At 39.8% G+C, this 19,408-nt stretch overlaps 2 protein-coding genes across 6 annotated transcripts in view; one reads left to right on the top strand and one right to left on the bottom strand.

Moving 5' to 3' along the window:
- Nucleotides 1-534: 534 nt before the first annotated feature.
- Nucleotides 535-2,614, bottom strand: LOC104560745 (microtubule nucleation factor SSNA1). Of its 4 annotated transcripts, none has more exons than XM_061996131.1 (3): nt 2,074-2,614; nt 1,458-1,584; nt 535-1,120 (listed from the first exon to the last, which is right to left on the bottom strand). In XM_061996131.1, exons 2-3 carry the CDS (start codon nt 1,487-1,489, stop codon nt 727-729), a joined length of 426 nt encoding a protein of 141 aa, XP_061852115.1. In that variant the 5' UTR covers nt 1,490-1,584; nt 2,074-2,614; the 3' UTR covers nt 535-726. The 4 variants fall into 4 exon arrangements, with proteins under 4 accessions (XP_061852115.1, XP_061852119.1, XP_061852118.1 ...); XM_061996135.1 differs by having other exon boundaries at nt 2,078-2,193; XM_061996134.1 differs by lacking the exon at nt 1,458-1,584 and having other exon boundaries at nt 2,078-2,608.
- A 7-nt stretch (nt 2,615-2,621) lies between these two features.
- The window catches only part of WAC (WW domain containing adaptor with coiled-coil), a 61,160-nt gene continuing 44,373 nt past the window's right edge, over nt 2,622-19,408 (top strand). The window contains exons 1-3 of one of the 2 annotated variants that reach the window (XM_061996130.1): nt 2,622-3,008; nt 3,144-3,180; nt 4,600-4,795. In XM_061996130.1, coding sequence (XP_061852114.1) covers nt 2,968-3,008; nt 3,144-3,180; nt 4,600-4,795 — 274 coding nt within the window. In that variant the 5' untranslated portion in view covers nt 2,622-2,967. The remainder of the gene's footprint in view (nt 3,009-3,143; nt 3,181-4,599; nt 4,796-19,408) is intronic. The other variant, XM_061996129.1, reaches the window with a different exon arrangement.

The following is a 19,408-nucleotide window of genomic DNA, read 5'->3' as shown; positions in this document are numbered from 1 at the left end:
GTAGGGGTTGGAAGAGACCTTTAGAGATCATCTAGTTCAATCCACCTGCAGAAGCAAGTTCACCTAGATCAGGTCGCTTAGGAACATGTCCAGGGGGGTCTTGAAGACCTCCAAGGAAGGAGATTCCACTCCTCCTTCCTAACCAAGGCTTCTGAGTATAGCTTTGCAAGATGCATGAACCACATATAGTTACAGTTTGAACCTCCATGCCTGCGCTAGTCATGTTTTCTCACTTTATCCCTCATTATTTGATATGCAAGAGATGATTGCAATCACAGGCTGTCTTTGTGCACAGACAGAACTCCAAACTCCTAGAGAAAGATAAACATTTGTCTAGTGAAAAGAAGTAGTATCTGATCTAGTCGCATCCACTAGTGTTCAAACAGGAATCCACTGGCAGCTAGAGACGCCCACAAAACGTGTTTTTTCCCTCCTGTCTTCCTAGCAGCATCTCCATGTCAAAATTAGCAGCCTCACATCAGCTTCAACTACTTATCGGCAGTACAGTTTTGTAGTGTTTAAATAATTAAGAGGTTTTTTTAGTGCCAAAAATACCTCAACTTTATTTAATCTATTTTCTAGTGCATTTAAAAATAATAGTAAAACATACAGAAATGTTGGAAGAAAATCCCTGTCTGCTTACACTGTTGTTGTATGGCTCTGTGGCTAACCACATTTCTCACCTAGCAGAATTTTAGCACTGTGGAGTCTAAACATTTGACTGTTTCATGTTACATTGGTTTTCAGTTCTGGTGTATACTTCAAGCTCCCCACTTGCTTCTTCACGACGTTAAGTAAACTTCTAGAACTATCCAAAATCTTCATGTAAGCAGCTTCAATTTCAGCAAGACTTTTATCAAGCTCATTCCGTGAAGCTACTTTTTGGGCCAGGTTTTCACATACATACTCCAGTTTTTCGCTCAGGACTTGGATTTCATGCTGGAGTTTATTTTTTTCCTCTTCTGCTTGCTGGATTTCTTTGTTCAGCTCTTCTTTTTGCATACGTAAGTCTTCCATGAATTCCACTAGTTCATTATTGTAACCCTGAAGAACAGCTCCATGCTGAGTCATCCTCCACTCCCCTCCTCGAAGCCCCCTCTCAGCAACCACCTTCTTCACTCTAAAGAAACCAAAACCAAACAAACAAAGACTTAAAAAAAAAAATCTGTAAGAGAGCTACCAGGAATAATGCTGTGCTAGCACAGAGACATGTAGAAAGATGCTCTTTTAAGGTTAAGGTGCTAGCTCACGAGTTGTACCACATCTCTTCCCCTTTCAGCAAGGGGGAAGGACAAAACTTCATATCGCTACTGAAAACAGGTCTCTCCTATTATACCCTCAAGGAACTGCTCAACTCTGCTATAAAAATGCTTCTACTGTTTTTCATAATACCACTCGGAATAGATGATACTTGGTCCCTCTGACTTCGAGGGTTTGGTCAGAAATAACCAACTGACCCGTTGACAGCAGAAGGTCCGGCAATCAACATCAGCAGCTGCGGCAACCCCTCGCCCTCTGATGAAGGGCATGTCCCTCCCAAACCGAGAGACCGGCATCGGCTTCGCTCAGAGCGCCTGAGGCCACCTGAAGAAAAGCCATCGAGCTTCGTTGCTTGGGGACGGGCGCCGGGATGACAGTTCCACGCGTGTGCCGAGACGCGGATGAGCTGGGGCGATGAGGCCGAGGCGGCCCTTCACCTACGGCCCACCCCTCACGCCGGTGGCGGTTTCTCCGCGCCCGGGCCCTTCTGCCGCCAGCCCCTCGCTGCCCAGACGGCCAGGCCCGCGGCAGCCTGGCCGCGTTCCCTCAGGGGCCGGCAGCAGAGTCCCGAGATCACAAGGCCCCGAGCGACAAGGCCAGACCCGCGCGGCCGCCGCCTCCCCAGGGACATTTTAACAACCTCTTCGCCGCCGAACGCTTCCTCGCAGAAGACGAGCGGCGCACAAAATGGCTCCTGCCTATACATCAAGTGCCTGGGCGGAAGGGGAGGAGGGGGGAGGTAAGAGGAGACCTTCCCTTTCCCATCTCGCGGCTGGGCGCCGCTCCCCCCACCATTCCCCCAATTGCCCCCACCTGCCTGGCCTTTCCGCTCCGGCGGCTCCCACCGAGAAAGCCGGCGTTCCGCCGCGTACCGACTCCTCCTCGGCCCTGCCTGGCGCGGGAAAGCGAAGAAGCTGGCAGCGAGGACTCCCCTCGGCCAATCAGCCGGGCGCGCCCGGCCAACGGCTGCTCAACCGGCAGCGCCTTGCAGCCGACGGCTGCGGGGTCACGGAAACACCCGAGCGATTCCGAACGCGGCGCCGCCCCGACGGGAGAGCGAAAACATCCTTACGGAAATAACCGATGTTTTCCGAAGCTAGGTAGCGTTCGGGAGGGAAGGCCGAGGCGGGCCGGTCGGTGGGAGGAGAAGGGAGGGAGGAGAGTTACGGAACGAGCCGATGTTTGCCGAAGGCAGAGACTGAAGGGCGTTGGGCTCGGCGAAGGCAGCCGATGTTTTCCGAAAGCAGAGTCGCCCGAGAGCAAAGGGGACAGAGGGGACGGAGCGTGTCGGAAAGAGCCGAAAAGAGCCGACGTTAACCGAGCGCGGCGTCGCCCGAGTTTCCCGGATGTAGTTGGAGGAGCGGCGGCGGCGGCGGGCGCAGCGGGGGGAGGAGGCGGCCGCGGCGGCAGCAGCTGCAGCAGGAGCGCGGTGGCGGCGGCGGCGGCGGTGCTCCCGGAGTGGCTCAGCGCGCGCGGGGCCGAGTTGCTGGCGTCTCCCCTCTCGCTGTGCGCGGAGGAGATGGGCCCGTGAGCGCTGCGCCCAGCCGAGCTGCCCGAGCCGCCCCCTCCCTCCCTTCCCCCCTCCCTGCCCCCGGTCGGCGGCGAGGCGGAGCGCTGCCTCCCCCTCCTCCCCCCTCGGCGCCCGTGGCCCGGCCGCGGCCGTCCCTTCCTGCTCCCCTCACATTCACACACACAGGCCGGGCATTGATGGTAATGTATGCGAGGAAACAGCAGAGACTCAGTGATGGGTAAATCTCTTCCTCCTTCTCTGGCCCCTGGCCCCGCGGGGTCTCCCCTTCCCCTCCGCCATGTTTGGGCCCCCTTCCCCGGCGGCCGGTAACGGTTGTTCGCTAACATCTCTCTTTCTCTCGCTTTCTCTTTAGCTGTCACGACCGCAGGGGGGACTCGCAGCCCTACCAGGTACCTCAGGCGCCGGCCGCTAGGCCCGGGAGGAGGAGCAGGGGAGGAGAAGGGGGGGGGAGCTACTCCAGCGGAGGCTTCGGCCGCCGCCGCAGGCCGCGGTGCAACAGACGCCTCGGTCCCGTCCCCCGGCGCCGTTCCGAGCCCGGGGGCACCTGGGGAGGGGAGTGGGGAGCGGCGGCGGCTGCCGCGCGCCGAGGAACGGGGCTCTGGCGCTCTTCAGAGGCCCGCGGGGCCGAGGCAAAGAGGAGAGGCCTAGTGCGACCCGTGCAGGGCTTGGGCCTAGGAGTCGGGGAGGGTACGGTACGAGGGGCGGGAGCACGAGCAGGGGTCACTTGCAATGGAGTGGAGATCCGGGGGAGGTGAGTGTTTTCCTTTTAAAAACAAAAGACATCTTGTTCTTCCCCCACCCCCCTCCCCAAGTCCTTTTTTCTCCCCAAAACTGCAGTTGTGGACTGTAACCTGAGCAGGGCATGGATTTAGACCCTGAATAACTGGGGTTGCCAGTACGGCTTAAATTTTGCAGTTGCCAGCTGCTAGATATGTTCAGAAACTATCAAATCCTTAAGCTGGTGACGATAACCTCAATTTCTGTAATGTGGATACAGTACTCCTCTGCTGGGGACTGTTTTTTCCTGAAAAAAACAAAACAGTTCTTGAGGTTTGAATCTGAGGAATGCCATATAGTGTGATACTGATTTCCTTAGGGCATAGAATTGAACTGCTCTATTACATTTCTATGTGTTTGTATCACTGTGCAGTGTAATCTGACAGTCCAAGGCAGCTGTCAGTGACAGTTCATGTAAATGTAAACACTTTGCACTCAGAAGCTCACACTACTGAATCAGACAGGTCAAATTAAAGCAGAATATGTAATTTTTGGTGAATACTTACATGTTTTGGCCTCCCTGCGTTCTAGGGATTTTTTAATCCGCTACAGGGTTGCTAGTACTGAAAAAAAATGTTGCAGAAGCTCCAGATAGTGGTAAAATTTGAGTGGTCTTGACTACAGTATGGAGGACATATTCAAAGTTTACATTGATTCATTGTAACTTTCTGTTTATATTCTTAATACCAAGTAGAGGCTTGTGCTTCTCCCAAAAGTACCACTGAACTACTGTGGCCCATTTACTGCTGAAAGTATCTATTCCATCAGTGAAAAGATTGAGAAAATAGATTTTTTCTCTTTATGTTCGTTATAATAGCAGGAGAAAATGGTTTGAGGTCTAATTACAGAACTTGTTGCTTTAAGGTAGGTAATTAAAATTAGGCTAATGCTGATTTTAAAAAAAAGCAACAAAAATTAATTAACTTTAAAAAGCACTTTGGAAAGAGATCTAAAATATAGAAATAAATTTGGGATCAGTCCTGTAACTTCATAGCTAACATAAATGTGTTTTCTCATGTGCTCTGTTACAGGCTCTTAAGTACTCATCCAAGAGTCACCCCGGTGGTGGTGATCACCGTCATGACAAAATGCGAGACGCCACAGATCCTTCACCGCCAAATAAAATGTTGCGGCGCTCTGATAGCCCAGAGAACAAATATGGTGACAACACAGGGCACAGTAAAGCAAAAAGTGTGCATACTCACAGAGTTAGAGAGAGGGATGGTGGTGAGTTCTCTTCAACTTTTTTTATTAAACACTGATTTCTCATAAATATTAAAATTCAGCCATTATCGCTCAGGTGATGAGTGTTACACTAAATGTTCCTTGTACAGTGCTTGGAAGACTGCATTGAAACTGAAGGGCAATTTTAATTAGAAGCAATCATTGTAATACCTATTAATATTCTTCTTTTTACAGGTATGGTAGTTTTTCTTATAACCACAAAGATTACACTTCCTTTTTTTTAGAACTGGCATGTCTCACTTTAGACATACTTCTACATTTGCTAACTTGAAGTAATATTCTGGATTTTTCACTAATAGTGTATATTAGCTGTTTTAAAGACTTCTTTTAATAACTTGTGCTGTACTTTGTAGTTACATATTTGATAGACTAAACACCATGAGAAATTTAAAAAGCTTCATATTTAACAGCTGTGTAGAGCTCTAACAATCAGAAAATGATAATCAAAGGTAGCACTTAACAGTGTTTCTTAGCAGGAGCTTAGAGAAGAATGTTCACAGTCAAGTCAGGTCCCTGTGTTTTTACAGGTTACTATAGACAGTAATATCCCCAGTACTTTTTAGCTGAGGTTGTTTTCTATCCCCACTTCCTCAAAAAAGGAGAGAATAAGTTTTTCCATTTAATAAAAAAAAAGGTAACAGTTGCACTTTAGAATATCATGGTTACTGACTGAATTTGGGAGCGTATTTTCTGTCTTCTAAGTACTGTGTTTGGCCTTTGTATCAAGTTATGAAGTGAACTTCGAGAGCGGAGAACTTAGAGCTTAGAGTTGGTGCTTCTTTGTGCCATGGGAAGTTAACAACTTGTGATATACAAATGTATTTACTGATGCACTATTTTTACTAGTTAAAATAGTTAAAGTAAAATAAAGAAAATATCTGTAAGTATATTTTAGAATGCACTAGTTCCATACCATAAATGTGTTCATGGTACCTGAGTGTTCTTAAAATTCGCGTTTGTTTTATTTCTTTGAATTACTTCAGAGGCTTTGTGGACCACTGATAACGCGATGTAATTGTGTAGATGGGCTAAAACCCCCCAGGCCTTTTTTGGTAGTACACTGATTTTCATGATCTATAATAATGCTTGAAAGTGTAGTAAACTCAAAATTTAATGTATGTGCAAGGCCAGTAGGCTGCTACTCTGTTCTTGTGTCCACTCTTATTTCCCGTTCATCTGTCCTAAGTCACTTGTCCTACATAACTCTTGCAGTTCTGCTTGGTTTTGCTATGATCAGTAATTCTTTCTGCTTTAGTGGAACTGCATTTAGTGGAGTTATGCATATAGGAAAGATCTGGATGATGAGGCTCTGTGTGGAGAGTATATTTGCTTATTTGTCTGTTGGAATTGTTTTTAAGTAAGGAAAGATATTCTGAAGTTTTCACCGAGTCCAGTTGGACTTAGTAGTTGGGGAATAACCTGAAGCATGGATGTATGAGGTCATGATGAAGCAAAAGGAATTATTTGTAGCGTTGTAAGTGGAAAGGAACGCTGTCCCACTGTGCCTTCTCCTTCGCCAGGCTGTTAACACAATGGAAAATTTCGTTTATTCTCATCTGAAAGTGGTCCTTTTTACATTGTATGTTAATAGACTGGGAGAAGGAAGGAGTCTTCAACAGTGTGAGGGAAACAACTAATTCTAAAAGATGAACTTTTGTACCATGTCTTGGAAATAAGTGATTTTTATTTTTACTTTTTTTAGTGGTGCCAGTAAGGTCAGTCTGGATCCAGTTTCAACTTTTTAAAATGCATTCAAAACAACCAAAGTTGCATTAAGTCCTGTGTATTGTGTGCAGTAAACTAAAGCAGATGTGAGCAGGAGGATATCAACTTTCGATGTGCCAAATCATTCTGTCAGTATGAATTGGAGGTAGTTGTTGGAGTATGACTGAAATGCTGAGGTATTATGAATATTTGCATATTGATAATATGCAAAAGACATTCTAATATTTTACCATGTTCTCTGTGTATTGGATTAGCCTGAGGTACTGTTATTGATATGGTACTCCCTTAGTTTTGGAATTGTAAACACAGCAGAAAAAAGCTGAACCCTTCCCTCCAATTAAAAAATTAGAGAATTTTTTCATAGAAATCCTAATGTGACTGAAGAGTATTAATTTGCTTTGATGCTACTGTAGGTTTTGACTAGTTTTCTTTTACATTCTTCTGGGGGTAATAAAAAAGTTTGATATGTTTTCTGTTGTAAGTACTGTGCATTTAATTATGTTAAAATCAGAGCTGCTTGATTTGGAGCTACTACAAAGGTGTTACTGCCTTCCTATAATCTAGTGGAACTTAACATAACAAACCTCATTGAAAAATCTGCAGTATTTACTTCCCCAGACTGCATTAAAGTGCCAAACAACAATCTTTTTCTCTTACCCTTTAGAAAATGGAACAAAAATCTGGAGTATTCCTTCTAAAAGTAAAACTGAATTAACTTAATCTCTACTTTCCAAGTTGCTGTTCCAAAAGTCCCTACTACGATCTCTTACTGTTTTTTGCTCTGAAGTGAAACAGGAAGATTCAGGGGTGCAGCGTGCTGGTACTTGGGAACCATGACTGGTTCACTTTTTTGTGGTAAAGACAACTGGTTATATGTCATTTAAAGACTGAAGTGTACATGTACAAATTGTAAGAGCTATAATTAAATAGATTGAAAAATAATAACTCAAAAATGGTAGAACCTCACCCTGGGAATAGCTTTGGCATCTGTATAAAGGTATTTGTTGTTACAGCTTATTTTTGTAGTACTCGTGGCAGAATCTTTTGTGTTTGTAGAACTGTAGTCCATGGTAAGAAATTCAGTTGCTTTCAACTCAGATTTTAAAACGTGTGTTATGGATAAGCCCTCCATAGTGATACTGTGCAAACAAAGCATTTTTCAGTGTTGCATACTTCATGGTTTCTGTGGAAAGAGACTTCCTACTGAGCTGATCGTTTCTCTGGAGAGAGACTTCCAAGTTCTAACTTGGACTAAGCACGGCAGAGTACTTAAGAGTTATTGTAATATCCCTGGTTTCCAAAGAGTGCCTGTACATACAGCATTTCAAAAAATTGCAGTAACTTTGTTCTTGCTTCCAGGTCCTTGTGTCTGGGGACATTGTCTCTGTATGCAAGTGTTTAAAAGATAATGAACAGCTACCCCCCTCAGTGCATCTCTTATTTATAGGTCAGCTGCTATAGGCAAGTGTGGAGTTTGAAGAGATTTAGTAGGGGAGAAACCTTAGGAGACCAGCTTAAGTGTGAAGTTCCATAGCAGTAGCAAATAGGAACTTAAATTTAGCAATGTTTACCAGAAATTGAACTATGAAAAGCCTTGTAGATCTGGAAAGCTGTTCTCATTCAAGAAAAAAGGGAATTACAAAGATATGAGAGTTCTCAAGGGTTGGCAGACTGAGAGCGTGGATGACCCTTGTAGATCTTTTCAAGTGCATAAATGAGGTGATAGTAGTGTACAGGAAAGAAAAAAAGAGGTCAGATAAGTAGAGTAGCTTTGGGAACGCTGTAAGGGAGATAATATATATTATCTAGGAGTAAAAACTGTGAGATGCAAGCCTTGGTAATAAAGGGAAAGGGATGTTTTTTTCTGCTTAAATGAATGGAGCAGAATGGTAGAGATAACGTAGTAAAAAATTTGTGCAAAAAAAGTTCAGTTAAGCTGTGTGTACTCAGTTGTGTGTTATGAAGAAAATACAGAATGTTTGGCACATTTATGTTTCAGAGACTTTGAAAATATGTTTGCTTTGTGCCATGATATTACTAAATTGTTTAAAAAAAACAAATGGAGAGTATTAATGTACACAGCATGAAATCATTTGCTGGATTGTGTGCTGTGTGAGCTGTTTTCATGAAATTTGATTATAACTTGTGATATTTAAATTCCAAATTACAATTGAACTTCTGTGACTATGTTTCTATTGCATCTTTTTTTAATTGGCAATTAAGGCTGCTGTCAATGAGCACCCCTATTGACTGCAGTACAGTGCTAAGATTCAAAATCCCACTGCTGTTAGAGACTGAATGAAATATTTTAAATTATGAGTTCCTCGTTATGTCGAAGTAGCAGTGGGAGCTTCTGTTATGAAGCATTGGCATGCTTTGTTTCCAGTTGTTCCTGATGGAGTTCACAGTCCTTATAGCAAAGGGACAGCCGGAAACAGAGAGCTTTTCTTTCCCTTCTTAGCAACCCTTAAGGCAAAGGACAAGAGGCTAACTGCTGATTAAATTAGTGTAATCATTGCCCAGCAGTAAGAAATAAATGGGACACTAGGGCAGGTACAAAAGAGTGAAACTGCTTGGACAAAGTGCCTTGGAAAGAGGAAATTGCAGGGTAGGTGTAAAGAGGGAGGTCTGAGAGTAGTGAAGCACAGTGAAGAGCTGAGGAAGAAGCTGGAATAGATTCTATTTAGTTAGTATTAGCTGCTGTTAAAGTAATTAGCCATTACTATGAAAACGTTTCCTCACTGTAACTGCATGGTCAAAGCTGGGATGAAAGAAGTCTCTGATAACAAATGAGAGTAGACTCTCCATGAAATGCGCTTTGAACACATATCCCCCCCCACCCCCCAACCTCCAAGTATAAAAGAGGTGATTCACTTCTCTATTCCTTGAATGTTGGCTGTTTGGGTGGCTCTAAAGGATTAGGTGATTTGTTTGTTTTTTTAAGGTAAATGCAATTACTTTCAGGACCATTAAGTCTTAGAAGCTTTTCTCTGGTTTAAAAAAAATTGAAAAGATGGAGATTAAATTTCTGTGGCTAATTTTGATAAAAGATTTTTTTGTGAGTGGTTAATTTTGCTTTAAATGTTTATAAGTTGCAGATAGAAAGCAGCTTTACTTTTACTCAGCATGTTTGGCAGTGTTTCGAAAGTGACTTTTTGCTGAATCAGTTGTATAACCATTCTTTTATTTTATTTTTGCTTGGGTTTTTTTGTGACTGCTGTGAGGATCTCCAGTAGAAAAGAAATGGAAAAGTATGTGATCCTAGAATCACAGTAAGGGATGTAACTTCTGTATGTACTATTAAAATGTTGGTGTTTAGAATCATAATGTTCAAAATTGCTCTTGAAAAATAGCTGCAAAACTTGTTTGTAAAAAGCACAGAATTGAGGTTCTAAAAAGCTAACTTTGTGTTACTGATACTAGGAAAGAATTCTGATATTAATATGATTATATTTAATGCTAAGTATGCATTTAAGGGGCTGGAGTCTGCTGTTTTTCTTTTCATGAAGTTCAAGTATCTGATCCATGGTTGTGAGAGTAGAGATGTATTTTGGAAGACTTCATCCAAAATGGAAGCTGCAGGATATGCCACTAAGGAATGCAGTTTATTTGTAACTTGTTGCTGCAACCACTTCCTAAAATCCATTGCCATTAGGACTTTGACATTGGCAACTTCTTATTTCACTTACTAGTTTTACTTTCGTCTATTTGCTAGTATATAAAATACAGATCTGTAAATAGGTCCTCTGAAGGTTTCCCTTTGTGGTTGATCTGTTTAAGGAAATGTGAATCTTAAGTGTTTCGAAAATGCATAAATTTTTTGAATTGTAAGTGTAAAATGTGCAAGTCAGTTGGACAGCTGGTCCTGGTTAGCTTTTGTGTGTAAGCTTATTTCATGTTTTGGAAAAGTGAAATACTGACTATATACAAGATTGTTAAATTTGTTTATCTTTGGTACATAAAATCATTCCCTTTATGATTAGCTTTACTTAGCAGCATGCTTTCTTAATGAAGACCCTGACTTGCAGAAATGGAATATACAGCCTATTAGTCTTGTACTTCTGGGTTGCTTTTCTGAAAGTGAAGCATGAAAATCTGTTAATTTCTGATGAGCTGTCTGCTTCTAGACTATAGTAAAGATAGCAGTTTGTAAGTTAAATAGCTTTTTTTTTTACTGGGATTACTGGCCCTCAGTTAAAGTTAATTCATTAACCACTGTTTGAGACATTAATGCTTTCTAAGAGAAATACTGTCTATTGACAGTCTACAACTGTTTTCTCTTTTTCTGCCTATTCTATATAAAGTATCAAGTAGGCCAAGTAGCATTAAAACTATGCAGAACTTGTAAGAGAAAGCTGTGTCTCTGTTTTGACAGAGATGCTGTAACAACTTTGCTGTGAAACATAGTAATTCAGGGGCACCTAATGTACAGTGTTAACTGCATTTGTTTATGAAGTCAGACACAATTTCATAGACATTCCATGAAGAAAACTCCTAATGTACAGCGAAATGACTCCTTATATAGTTTTTCAGTAAATAAAAAATGGTACTGGCAATAAAAGTCAGTTCTCAACACTAGTGCTTCTAGGATTTGTCATTAGTTTATTGTGGTGTAAAATTGAATCCTTTCTGGTGTAAATGTAACTCTTGAATTGGGAAGTATTGCTTTATATTGAGTATTATTCTCTTAATATTTTCTCTTGAATAATGTAGGAGTCACTTAACTTTGTACCTAATCACAGCACTAGAAGCTTCTGTTTCTTTTCTTAATGATGTCTTAACAGAATTACTATCTTTCACCAATAAAAGTACTCTAAGAAAAAGCATATAAACCATCAAGATGATCAGGGGACCAGAGCCTCTTTCTTAGGAGGAAAGTACTAGGGGACTTGGGAATGTTCAGCCTGGAGAAGGGGGGACTTCATTAATACTTACAAGTATTTAAGAAGTGCATGTCAAGAGAATGGGACAGCACTTTTTTTTCTGTAGTGTCCAGTGACAGGACAGGGGGTAGTGAACAAAAACTGGAAAACAAAAAGTTACACTTAAACATAAGAAAAAACTATTTCACGGTGGCTGTGAGGGAGCCCTGGCACAGGCTGCCCAGGGAAGGTGTGGAATCTCCTTCTCTGGAGGCTTCAAAACTTGCCTGAACGTGGTCCTGTGTGACCTGATCTAGGTGAACCTGCTTTAGCAGATCTTTAGAGGTCTCTTCCAAGCCCTACCATTCTGTGATACTGTAAGTTTACAGTACAGTTTACTTACTTACTGTAAGCTGTTTCTTTATCTGAATACTATTTTGCTAGTACTAAAAAAATGCTTTTCAGTTCTGGGTCTCTTCTGCTTGTTTTAAACATTTTGTGCAGGTTGTACAGGTTCAGTTACTTACTGAAGTGTGGGTTTTTTACATTTCCTTTTGTGGCCTTGAGTTAACGTTCCCATGCATGCAGCAATATGATACTGTGTTTTAAATGAATGGAAAACAAGAGACGTAAAGAATTTTGTTTATCAGGTCCCATAGTACTCTGGGATAATAATTCAGTTCCTTAATATGAGTATTGTAATGAGAAGAGTTGCAAAGGAATAGTATGTCAAAGTTTATTTTTATTTCTGCACCAGTTTTAAAACATTACTTTGTTTCTACAGCAGAAGTAAAATAAAAATGTTAATATTCCACTAAAAAAGAGATGTAATGCAGTATTAAAGTGCTGTATGACAAGGACAAGGCAGTCAGAAACACGAAGAATTAGTTTACAGAGCTAAATTCCTAGTGTCTGGCAGCAGGAATTTTCACAGCTTTTTTTCTACCTAAACTTTTGTCATTAATTTTCAGATACATTTCAAGTAACTTCTCAGATCTGCTGTCTTGGATAGACGCAATATAGGTGATTCTTAGCCACTGAGTAAAATATTTTGGGATCTTTAACTAAGAAAACATTCTTTACATTGTATGTTTTCTAGATCAAAAACTGGTAACTGATAAATCTCCAAAATATAAAACTTGTGATAACCAAGTGAGCCAACGTTTGTTTTACTATGCATGGGTTTGCTCTTGGACCCTAGTAACAGGTTTTTTTGTCTGCAAGAAACAAATCATAGGCTCATTCATGCACTATCAGTAATTTGAAACTGAATAGCAAATAATAAAAACTGTTCACCAGTGCAGAGTTAACTGAGCTATACAAAAGTGAAAATGTTTGTTAATCTACAGGAACGTGTAAAAGTGGTCCACTGTGTGAAAAGTTACAGGAAGGAGATAACAGGAAGGGAGTATAAGACTTTAGAGAAAGTAGATACTGTGTACAGTGGTGACTCTCAAAACAGACTTGAAACTCATAGACAATTAAGACCATAAATATTGAGTGCAGTGTTAGCCAGAAAGGATATATGATGAGAGGAATATTAAGTAGGAATGGAAAGATTAACTCTTAGCATTAATGTGACAGCTACTGGAATACGGTCTGTGTTTTGAGCCTCACAGTTCAGAAAGTATGCAAAGCTGCAGATTTTCAGTAAAGAAGCCAAAAAAATGACTGCGGTTGAAACTTGTGCATTAGAAGGAGAGACTTGAAGAGTTCATGGTAGAGTTACAAAGAAAACATTACAGGTTTATCAGATTAATAGTTTCAGGGAAAAGAAATGACATACTTAAAAGTTCTTGAATGTAGCTAAGGTTCAAGATTTGGTTAGCTTAACCTAAATGTTCATTAAATAGAAATTTGGCACAATTTTTAATATTGTTAGTAACAACTGGAATGACTTACTGTGATGATTTTTGCAGGGACGGAAGTTTATAAAGTAACTCACAATTCTCTAAAGTTTGTTTCCTGTAGAAAGTTGAATTAATTGATCAGAAAAGTAATGTGAATATTTCTAGTTTAAATGTTGTAGATTGGTGAACTTAAATTGAAAGAGATTAAAAGTTGTTAATTAACCATGTAAGTAGCATTCACATGGTAACTTGTGCCCAAGTGATTGATCTTGACTCCTGACTTGTGACAATTAGGGTGATTAGGAAGCTGTGAATGTATTTCCTGTTGCATTGTCAGATTTTGGGTCATTGAGAATATGTTGTTTTGAGTGCTCTTCTGGGGTCAGGTAGAACTATGATGGATCTGTTGGCAGTAGAATTCAGTATTTGCAGGTGCGTACTCCACCAGTACAGTTGTAAGTTTAGCGTGCTTTATCAGTGCATAGGGTTTTTTTAGAGGCAGCTGATCTCTCAGATTTCTTAGCATCTAGATTGTTCCAAAATTATCTTCAGGTCACTACAGTTTTTATGAATGTTAATATGTAGAGTGTATTTCTTCAAAGATGATTGCACACTTCGTGCACTTCAGTGCAGGCTTTTGATGTTTTTCACTGATGTATGTGTTTACCAGGTTGGATTTCAGTTTGTTGGCTGAAATAACACAGCCTCATCTAGTTGGATGGTATTTTGAATATCTTGAAATTGCTTTACTGTTTTGTATTTGCAGAATTTGCATATGACAGAACATATCTTTCTTCTTAAATGTCTTATTTTTCTTTGCCAGAATAACTTGTTAAGAAAGATTGACATGCTTGTTTCACATGCTTTGTAGAGTGGTTTATAAGGCCTTTTTCTTTCCCTCTCACCACTTCCTGGCATACCTTTGATTTCAAAGTTTAATTTGTTAAAATGAAATTAAGAAATTAATTCATAACTTCTGTAGATACGGATTTATCTCTGGTGTAGAGAAATGCTGTATTCTTTAATTATGTGAAGATCATGTTTATGCAGCATAATATGAAGTGAATTTAGGAAATAAAGAAGCTAAAGTTATCTTCTTTTTTTTTCTTTTTCTCCTCTAAAAGTCTGGAGTTGCATTTAAAAGCTGGTTTAGATTGTTTTCCTTCCCACATATTTTTATTAACTACAATTAAGGTTTTAGTTTACCGAGAATTAAACCAGATTTAGAATCTATTTTCTTCTGTTGAGTGAAAACTTCTGTATCAGAATTCAGAAATTACTGTTGTCTTGCAGAACTTCTTGAAGAGCTATGCTATAAGCAGTAATGTGTAGCTTTCAAATATATAATGAAGTCAAGCTACACAATGAATTAACTTAATGAAACTAGTCACCTTTTTTTCTTGCCTCCTTATGAAGTCTAATGATCTGAATATTTTTATTGTAATTGATTGTGACGAGAAAGGAAGCGGAGAAGCTTATTGGACATGGGACAAGAGCTTGTCAGTGGTATCTGGTTCTTTGCTGTCCATTTTTCTAACTCTTGTTCTTAGCTTTAGCCTTGGCTGTGAGTGTAAGAAAGATCTGGGTTTAGAGACTGATGGCTACATGATGAGATGAGAAGCAGGATAAAATAGATTACTTGATGCTCATAAAAAGAATAAACAAGTTTTATTTAAATCTTAAATAAGCCAGTATTGAGTGGAAATCTGTCACAGGTCCTTTTTGTGGTAATTTTACAAACATTTTTAATATTTATAATAATAATTAAAATAAAGCCTGATCACATTTGAACTATTACAGCTTTTTATTGGGGAGAAAATAGAAAGTAGTTTTAAAGAAATTGATAGACAGTTACATTTTCCTACTTGTAAATATTTGTGATATTTGTTTTTAGAATGCAGAAAAAGGTGTATGTTGTGAAAACATTTTGTCGTTTTATATGTTTATGTATTTGGTTAGAAAATGTTTGCTGCCTATGTTTGATTGGTACCTTCTCTGCTTGTAGAAGACAGTGGTTTAAGGCATGTGATTTTGTGGCTCAGGAAATCTGTAGTGTAAAATCAGTGTGGGTTTTTTTGTTTTCTTGTGTTTTTCAGTGTTTTTTGTAGGTTTTTGTGTTTGTATTTTTTTGTGGGTCTAGTTAATTTGATAACATGAAATTCCTTCTTGCTGTTTTCTTTCTTTTAAGAGAGTTAACATAGCTACTCAAAGTGTAAAATGGATCATCTGTGCCTCCTAATGAGCAGGTGATTAAAACCCCAAATACTGCTGTGGTTTTGTGGGGAAGAATGGAGTGTGGAGGCACATCTTTTACATGTGTACAGAGCTCAGTGAATGGAATAGAAGTTCCCACCTACTGGCTCCTGAAAGGGCAGTGATATATTTAACTATGTCATCTTTTTATGTGGTTTTTTTCAATCCCCAAAACCATGCATCTTGAATTTACTTCTACTTGCCAGGTTCCTCTGAAAGGGTATACTTGAAAACTGACACTGTCACTGCTGCATACATTTGTTTTGTCTGAGAAGCTGCCTACCAGAGAAAAGCTTGAGAAAGGATAAACTGAACATACATGTTAATTTCTGCAGAAACAAAATACAATCAGCTAATACTTCACAGTATTGTTAAACTGCCCTTTTTTTAGTAAAAGTCTGAATATTCAATTTCTATCCTTACAGTCAAGTGACAGATTGAGATTTCTTCTGTAATTTGCCTAAAGATTTGAGAACATTTCTGTGATTTTGGTTTTACAGTAGTGCTCTTTAATCTGCTTATTCCAGGAATCTGAAGATCAAACTTTTTGTTGAAAGAAAACAGAATTTGCAAACATCCATAGTAATGGGCATGCTACCATTAGACTTTACTAAATTCAAGCTAAGTTACTCTGAGTGACAATATTGACGCTTTCTTATGGAAAAGATCTCAGCATAGGTAAATTTAAAAAATATCCCTCCTGCCCTTTTTTCAAACTTGTTGCATCTATTGCTGTAGGAATTTTATTAGGTCTAGTAAGGTTAATCATTTAATAATTTTTTGAAGAGAAAAAACTTTATATTTCACCATATTATAAAAATCTGCTATGTTTAGGCTTGTCAGGCTATCTGAAAATATTTTTAAGAAGCAGTATTTACATCTCCATCCCAGTTACACAAATTAGTTCCTCTCCCTTGGTTTCTTAGATTTCTTAAATATCACACTGTTATAGGTCATAGAATCATAGAATGGTAGGGGTTGGAAGGGACCTTTAGACATCATCTAGTCCAACCCCCCTGTAGAAGCAGGGTCACCTAAATCGGGTCACATAGGAACATGTCCAGGCGGGTCTTGAAGACCTCCAACAAAGGAGACTCCACAACCCCTCTGGGCAGCCTGTGCCAGGGCTCCCTCACCTCAACAGTGAAATAGTTTTTTCTTATATTTAAGTGGAACTTTTTGTGTTCCAGCTTCATCCCATTACCCCTTGTCCTGTTGCTAGCTGCTATAGAAAAAAGGGATGTCCCAACATTCTGACACCCACCCTCTAGATATTTGTAAATGTTAATAAGATCTCCCCTCAGTCTCCTCTTCTCCAGACTAAACAGCCCCAGTTCCTGCAGCCTTTCCTTGTACAAAAGATATTCCTCCAAAGTAACAATTTTCCTCCATGCTTTCTGAGGTTGATACTTTTACTGAATTTGTGTCATGGTTTAACTCCCAGACAGCAACTAAGCCCCACACAGCCGCTTGTTCGCTCACCCCTGGTGGGAGTGAATCGGAAGAGAAAAAGCAAGAAAACTGCTGGGTTGAGTTAAAGATGATTTGACAGGTAAAGCAAAAGCTACACATGCAAGTGAAGCAAAACAAGGAATTAATTTCCCACTTCCTGTTGGCAGGCAGATGTTCAGCCATCTCCGGAACAGCAGGGCTCCATCACACAACAGTGACTTGGGAAGACAAATGCCATCACTCTGAACGACCCCTTCCCTTCTTCTTCCCTGGTTTTACATGCTGAGCATGTTGCCATATAGTTTGGGATATCATCTGGGTCAGTTGGTGTCAGCTGTCCCAGCTGTGACCCCTACCAGTTTATTGGTGACCCCCAGCCTGCTTGCTGATGGGGTGAGGTGAGGAGCAGAAAAGACTTTGTATAAGACTCCCAACAATAACTGAAGTGTCTCTGTGTTATCAACAGTGTTTTCAGCACAAATACAAAACACAGCACCATACTAGCAATTGTATTAAATCTATCCTAGCCAGCAATTGTATTAACTCTAGCCAAAGTCAGCAATTTGTTGAAGTGACAGACTTATAAATTATTCATGTCTATCAGTAGCAAAAGTGGGGAAAGGAAATTATGATCTGTAGTGCTCATCTTACTATGTTTCAAACATATCTATTCACTCCTGAATGTGGAAAAACCCAAATAACACTATTTAAATAAGGCATGTAATTATAAATGTACTTTTGTGCATTTCTTTTGTAGAAATCAGGTAATGTGCTATACTTATTTTTTTCTACTGCATTTATTTTGCATAGTTGTGTTCTTCTGGGTGATGGGGGTGTGTTCATGTCAGGTATTCTCCTGAAATAACATCACCAGGAATTAGATCTCTTCTAGTTTACTAGTTTGAGTAGTTTGCTCGTTCAGACACCTGCTACTCACAGGTTAGCAAAGAATTTTCAAACCAACTCATTTATTTTGAAGTAATATTATTTCTTTTTGATTTTATGTAAAAAATAGACAATCCTCTTCAAGTACTGTAAAGTTCATCTCTGCCTGTGCTAATGATTGCAGTCTCTGTAGTCCTTTAGAGAGCCTTTAGTTAACTAGGGAAATAAATGAGACACTTAGGCAATGAGACAACTGTAAAATACATTTGCGGCTTGTGAATGTAACTTCTGCTTTGGTGGAGAGGCATATTTTCCTCTAGGAAGGAAATTGCAGGAAAGACCGCTTGAATTGTAAGTATACATTTAAGAATTATTTAATGGGAAGAAGGAAAATTGTCTTGTTGCCTACTGTGCTGTAGATATTTGAAAACCTTGTTGCACAATACCTTTATTAAGCTGAGCTAAACATCCATGCTGAAACTAAGGCCACATGAACTCATTATGTTAAAAAGACACCACTATAAAAATTCTAAGGTTGATCCTTGCTTGCTGCTTCCCTTCCCAGCCCAATCCCTGGGCCAGCATTCCTTTTTTAATGAAGAACTTCTGTGCAGCAGAAATTGATTTGACTTCTTTTTCACAATGTTATTAGCATCTCTTCCTTTCAAAAACAATTCTCAATTGTTGATTTAAATAGTTACAAGATTTAAATCCTTATTTTTGTTGCATATCTATACTGTAATCAATACATTTGTGGCATAGTATGTTCTTAATCTGAAAGTTTCTGTAAGCCTAATCATTTCACAACTTATTATGTAAAAGTTTACTGAGGAGTTGCTGCTTCTAATGATAAATGTTTTTAAGTTAACTTGCTCGTTTGTGATGAGTTACTAAAAAATTCACAGGCCTTTCTGTAGTCTTGGGAGAGAAGCAAAGTTCTCTTCAACTGGCAAATTTTAATAGCACTTAAGAAGGGATCTTGTATTGAAATGGAGGTTGGTTCTTGTCAGATATGGTTGTTAAGTAACTGGAGGATGAGTTTGACTTTCTTGTGTGAGTCTACAAAATAAAAATAGAGCTGGAGACAAAATTCTTTATGCCTTTGGAAGGTAGTAAAATTTACTCTACCTTAGGTCCCTTTATCTCAAATTCAGTATCGCAACTCTTTGCAGAATTGCAGTAGTGTTTTGTAATAGACTCCTTTTTTGATCTTTCTACAACACCGCATATGTGTGTAGTTGCTGATTCTGAGTGACACATGCTCAATTAAAGTGAAGGAAACTTTTAAGATGGGATTTCGGTTGCAAGCACTTGTCACTGCATACTAGTAGCTATGTTCAGCAAAAGATGCGACTTCATCTTCTTTAAACTGAATAATGGAAACTGTCCTGCAAGTTAATTTTTGAGTAATACTACATTCACAGAATCTTCTGTTCAAAGTTTCTTTTCTCTAAGAAAGTATCCTCAAACCATTAAAAGAAAATTGAGAGTTGTTAAACAGCATGGCCCTGTTCTTTAATCTTATTTTTGCTCAGAGCATTTTGTAAGGGAGATTATATTGTCATACC

The sequence above is a fragment of the Colius striatus genome, chromosome 5 (assembly GCF_028858725.1).
Source record: "Colius striatus isolate bColStr4 chromosome 5, bColStr4.1.hap1, whole genome shotgun sequence".
In the NCBI taxonomy this organism is placed as follows: domain Eukaryota; kingdom Metazoa; phylum Chordata; class Aves; order Coliiformes; family Coliidae; genus Colius; species Colius striatus.
Note: the sequence above shows the minus strand (reverse complement) of the source record. Positions and strands in the feature narration are given on the sequence as shown.

Excerpts from the sequence above, each read along its gene's own strand:
- LOC104560745 (XM_061996131.1), bottom strand. The coding sequence starts at position 1,489 with ATGTTGATTGCCGGACCTTCTGCTGTCAACGG. Across the intron at positions 1,121-1,457 it reads GGACCTTCTGCTGTCAACGG|AGTGAAGAAGGTGGTTGCTG; the intron begins GTCAGTTGGTTA and ends TGGTTTCTTTAG.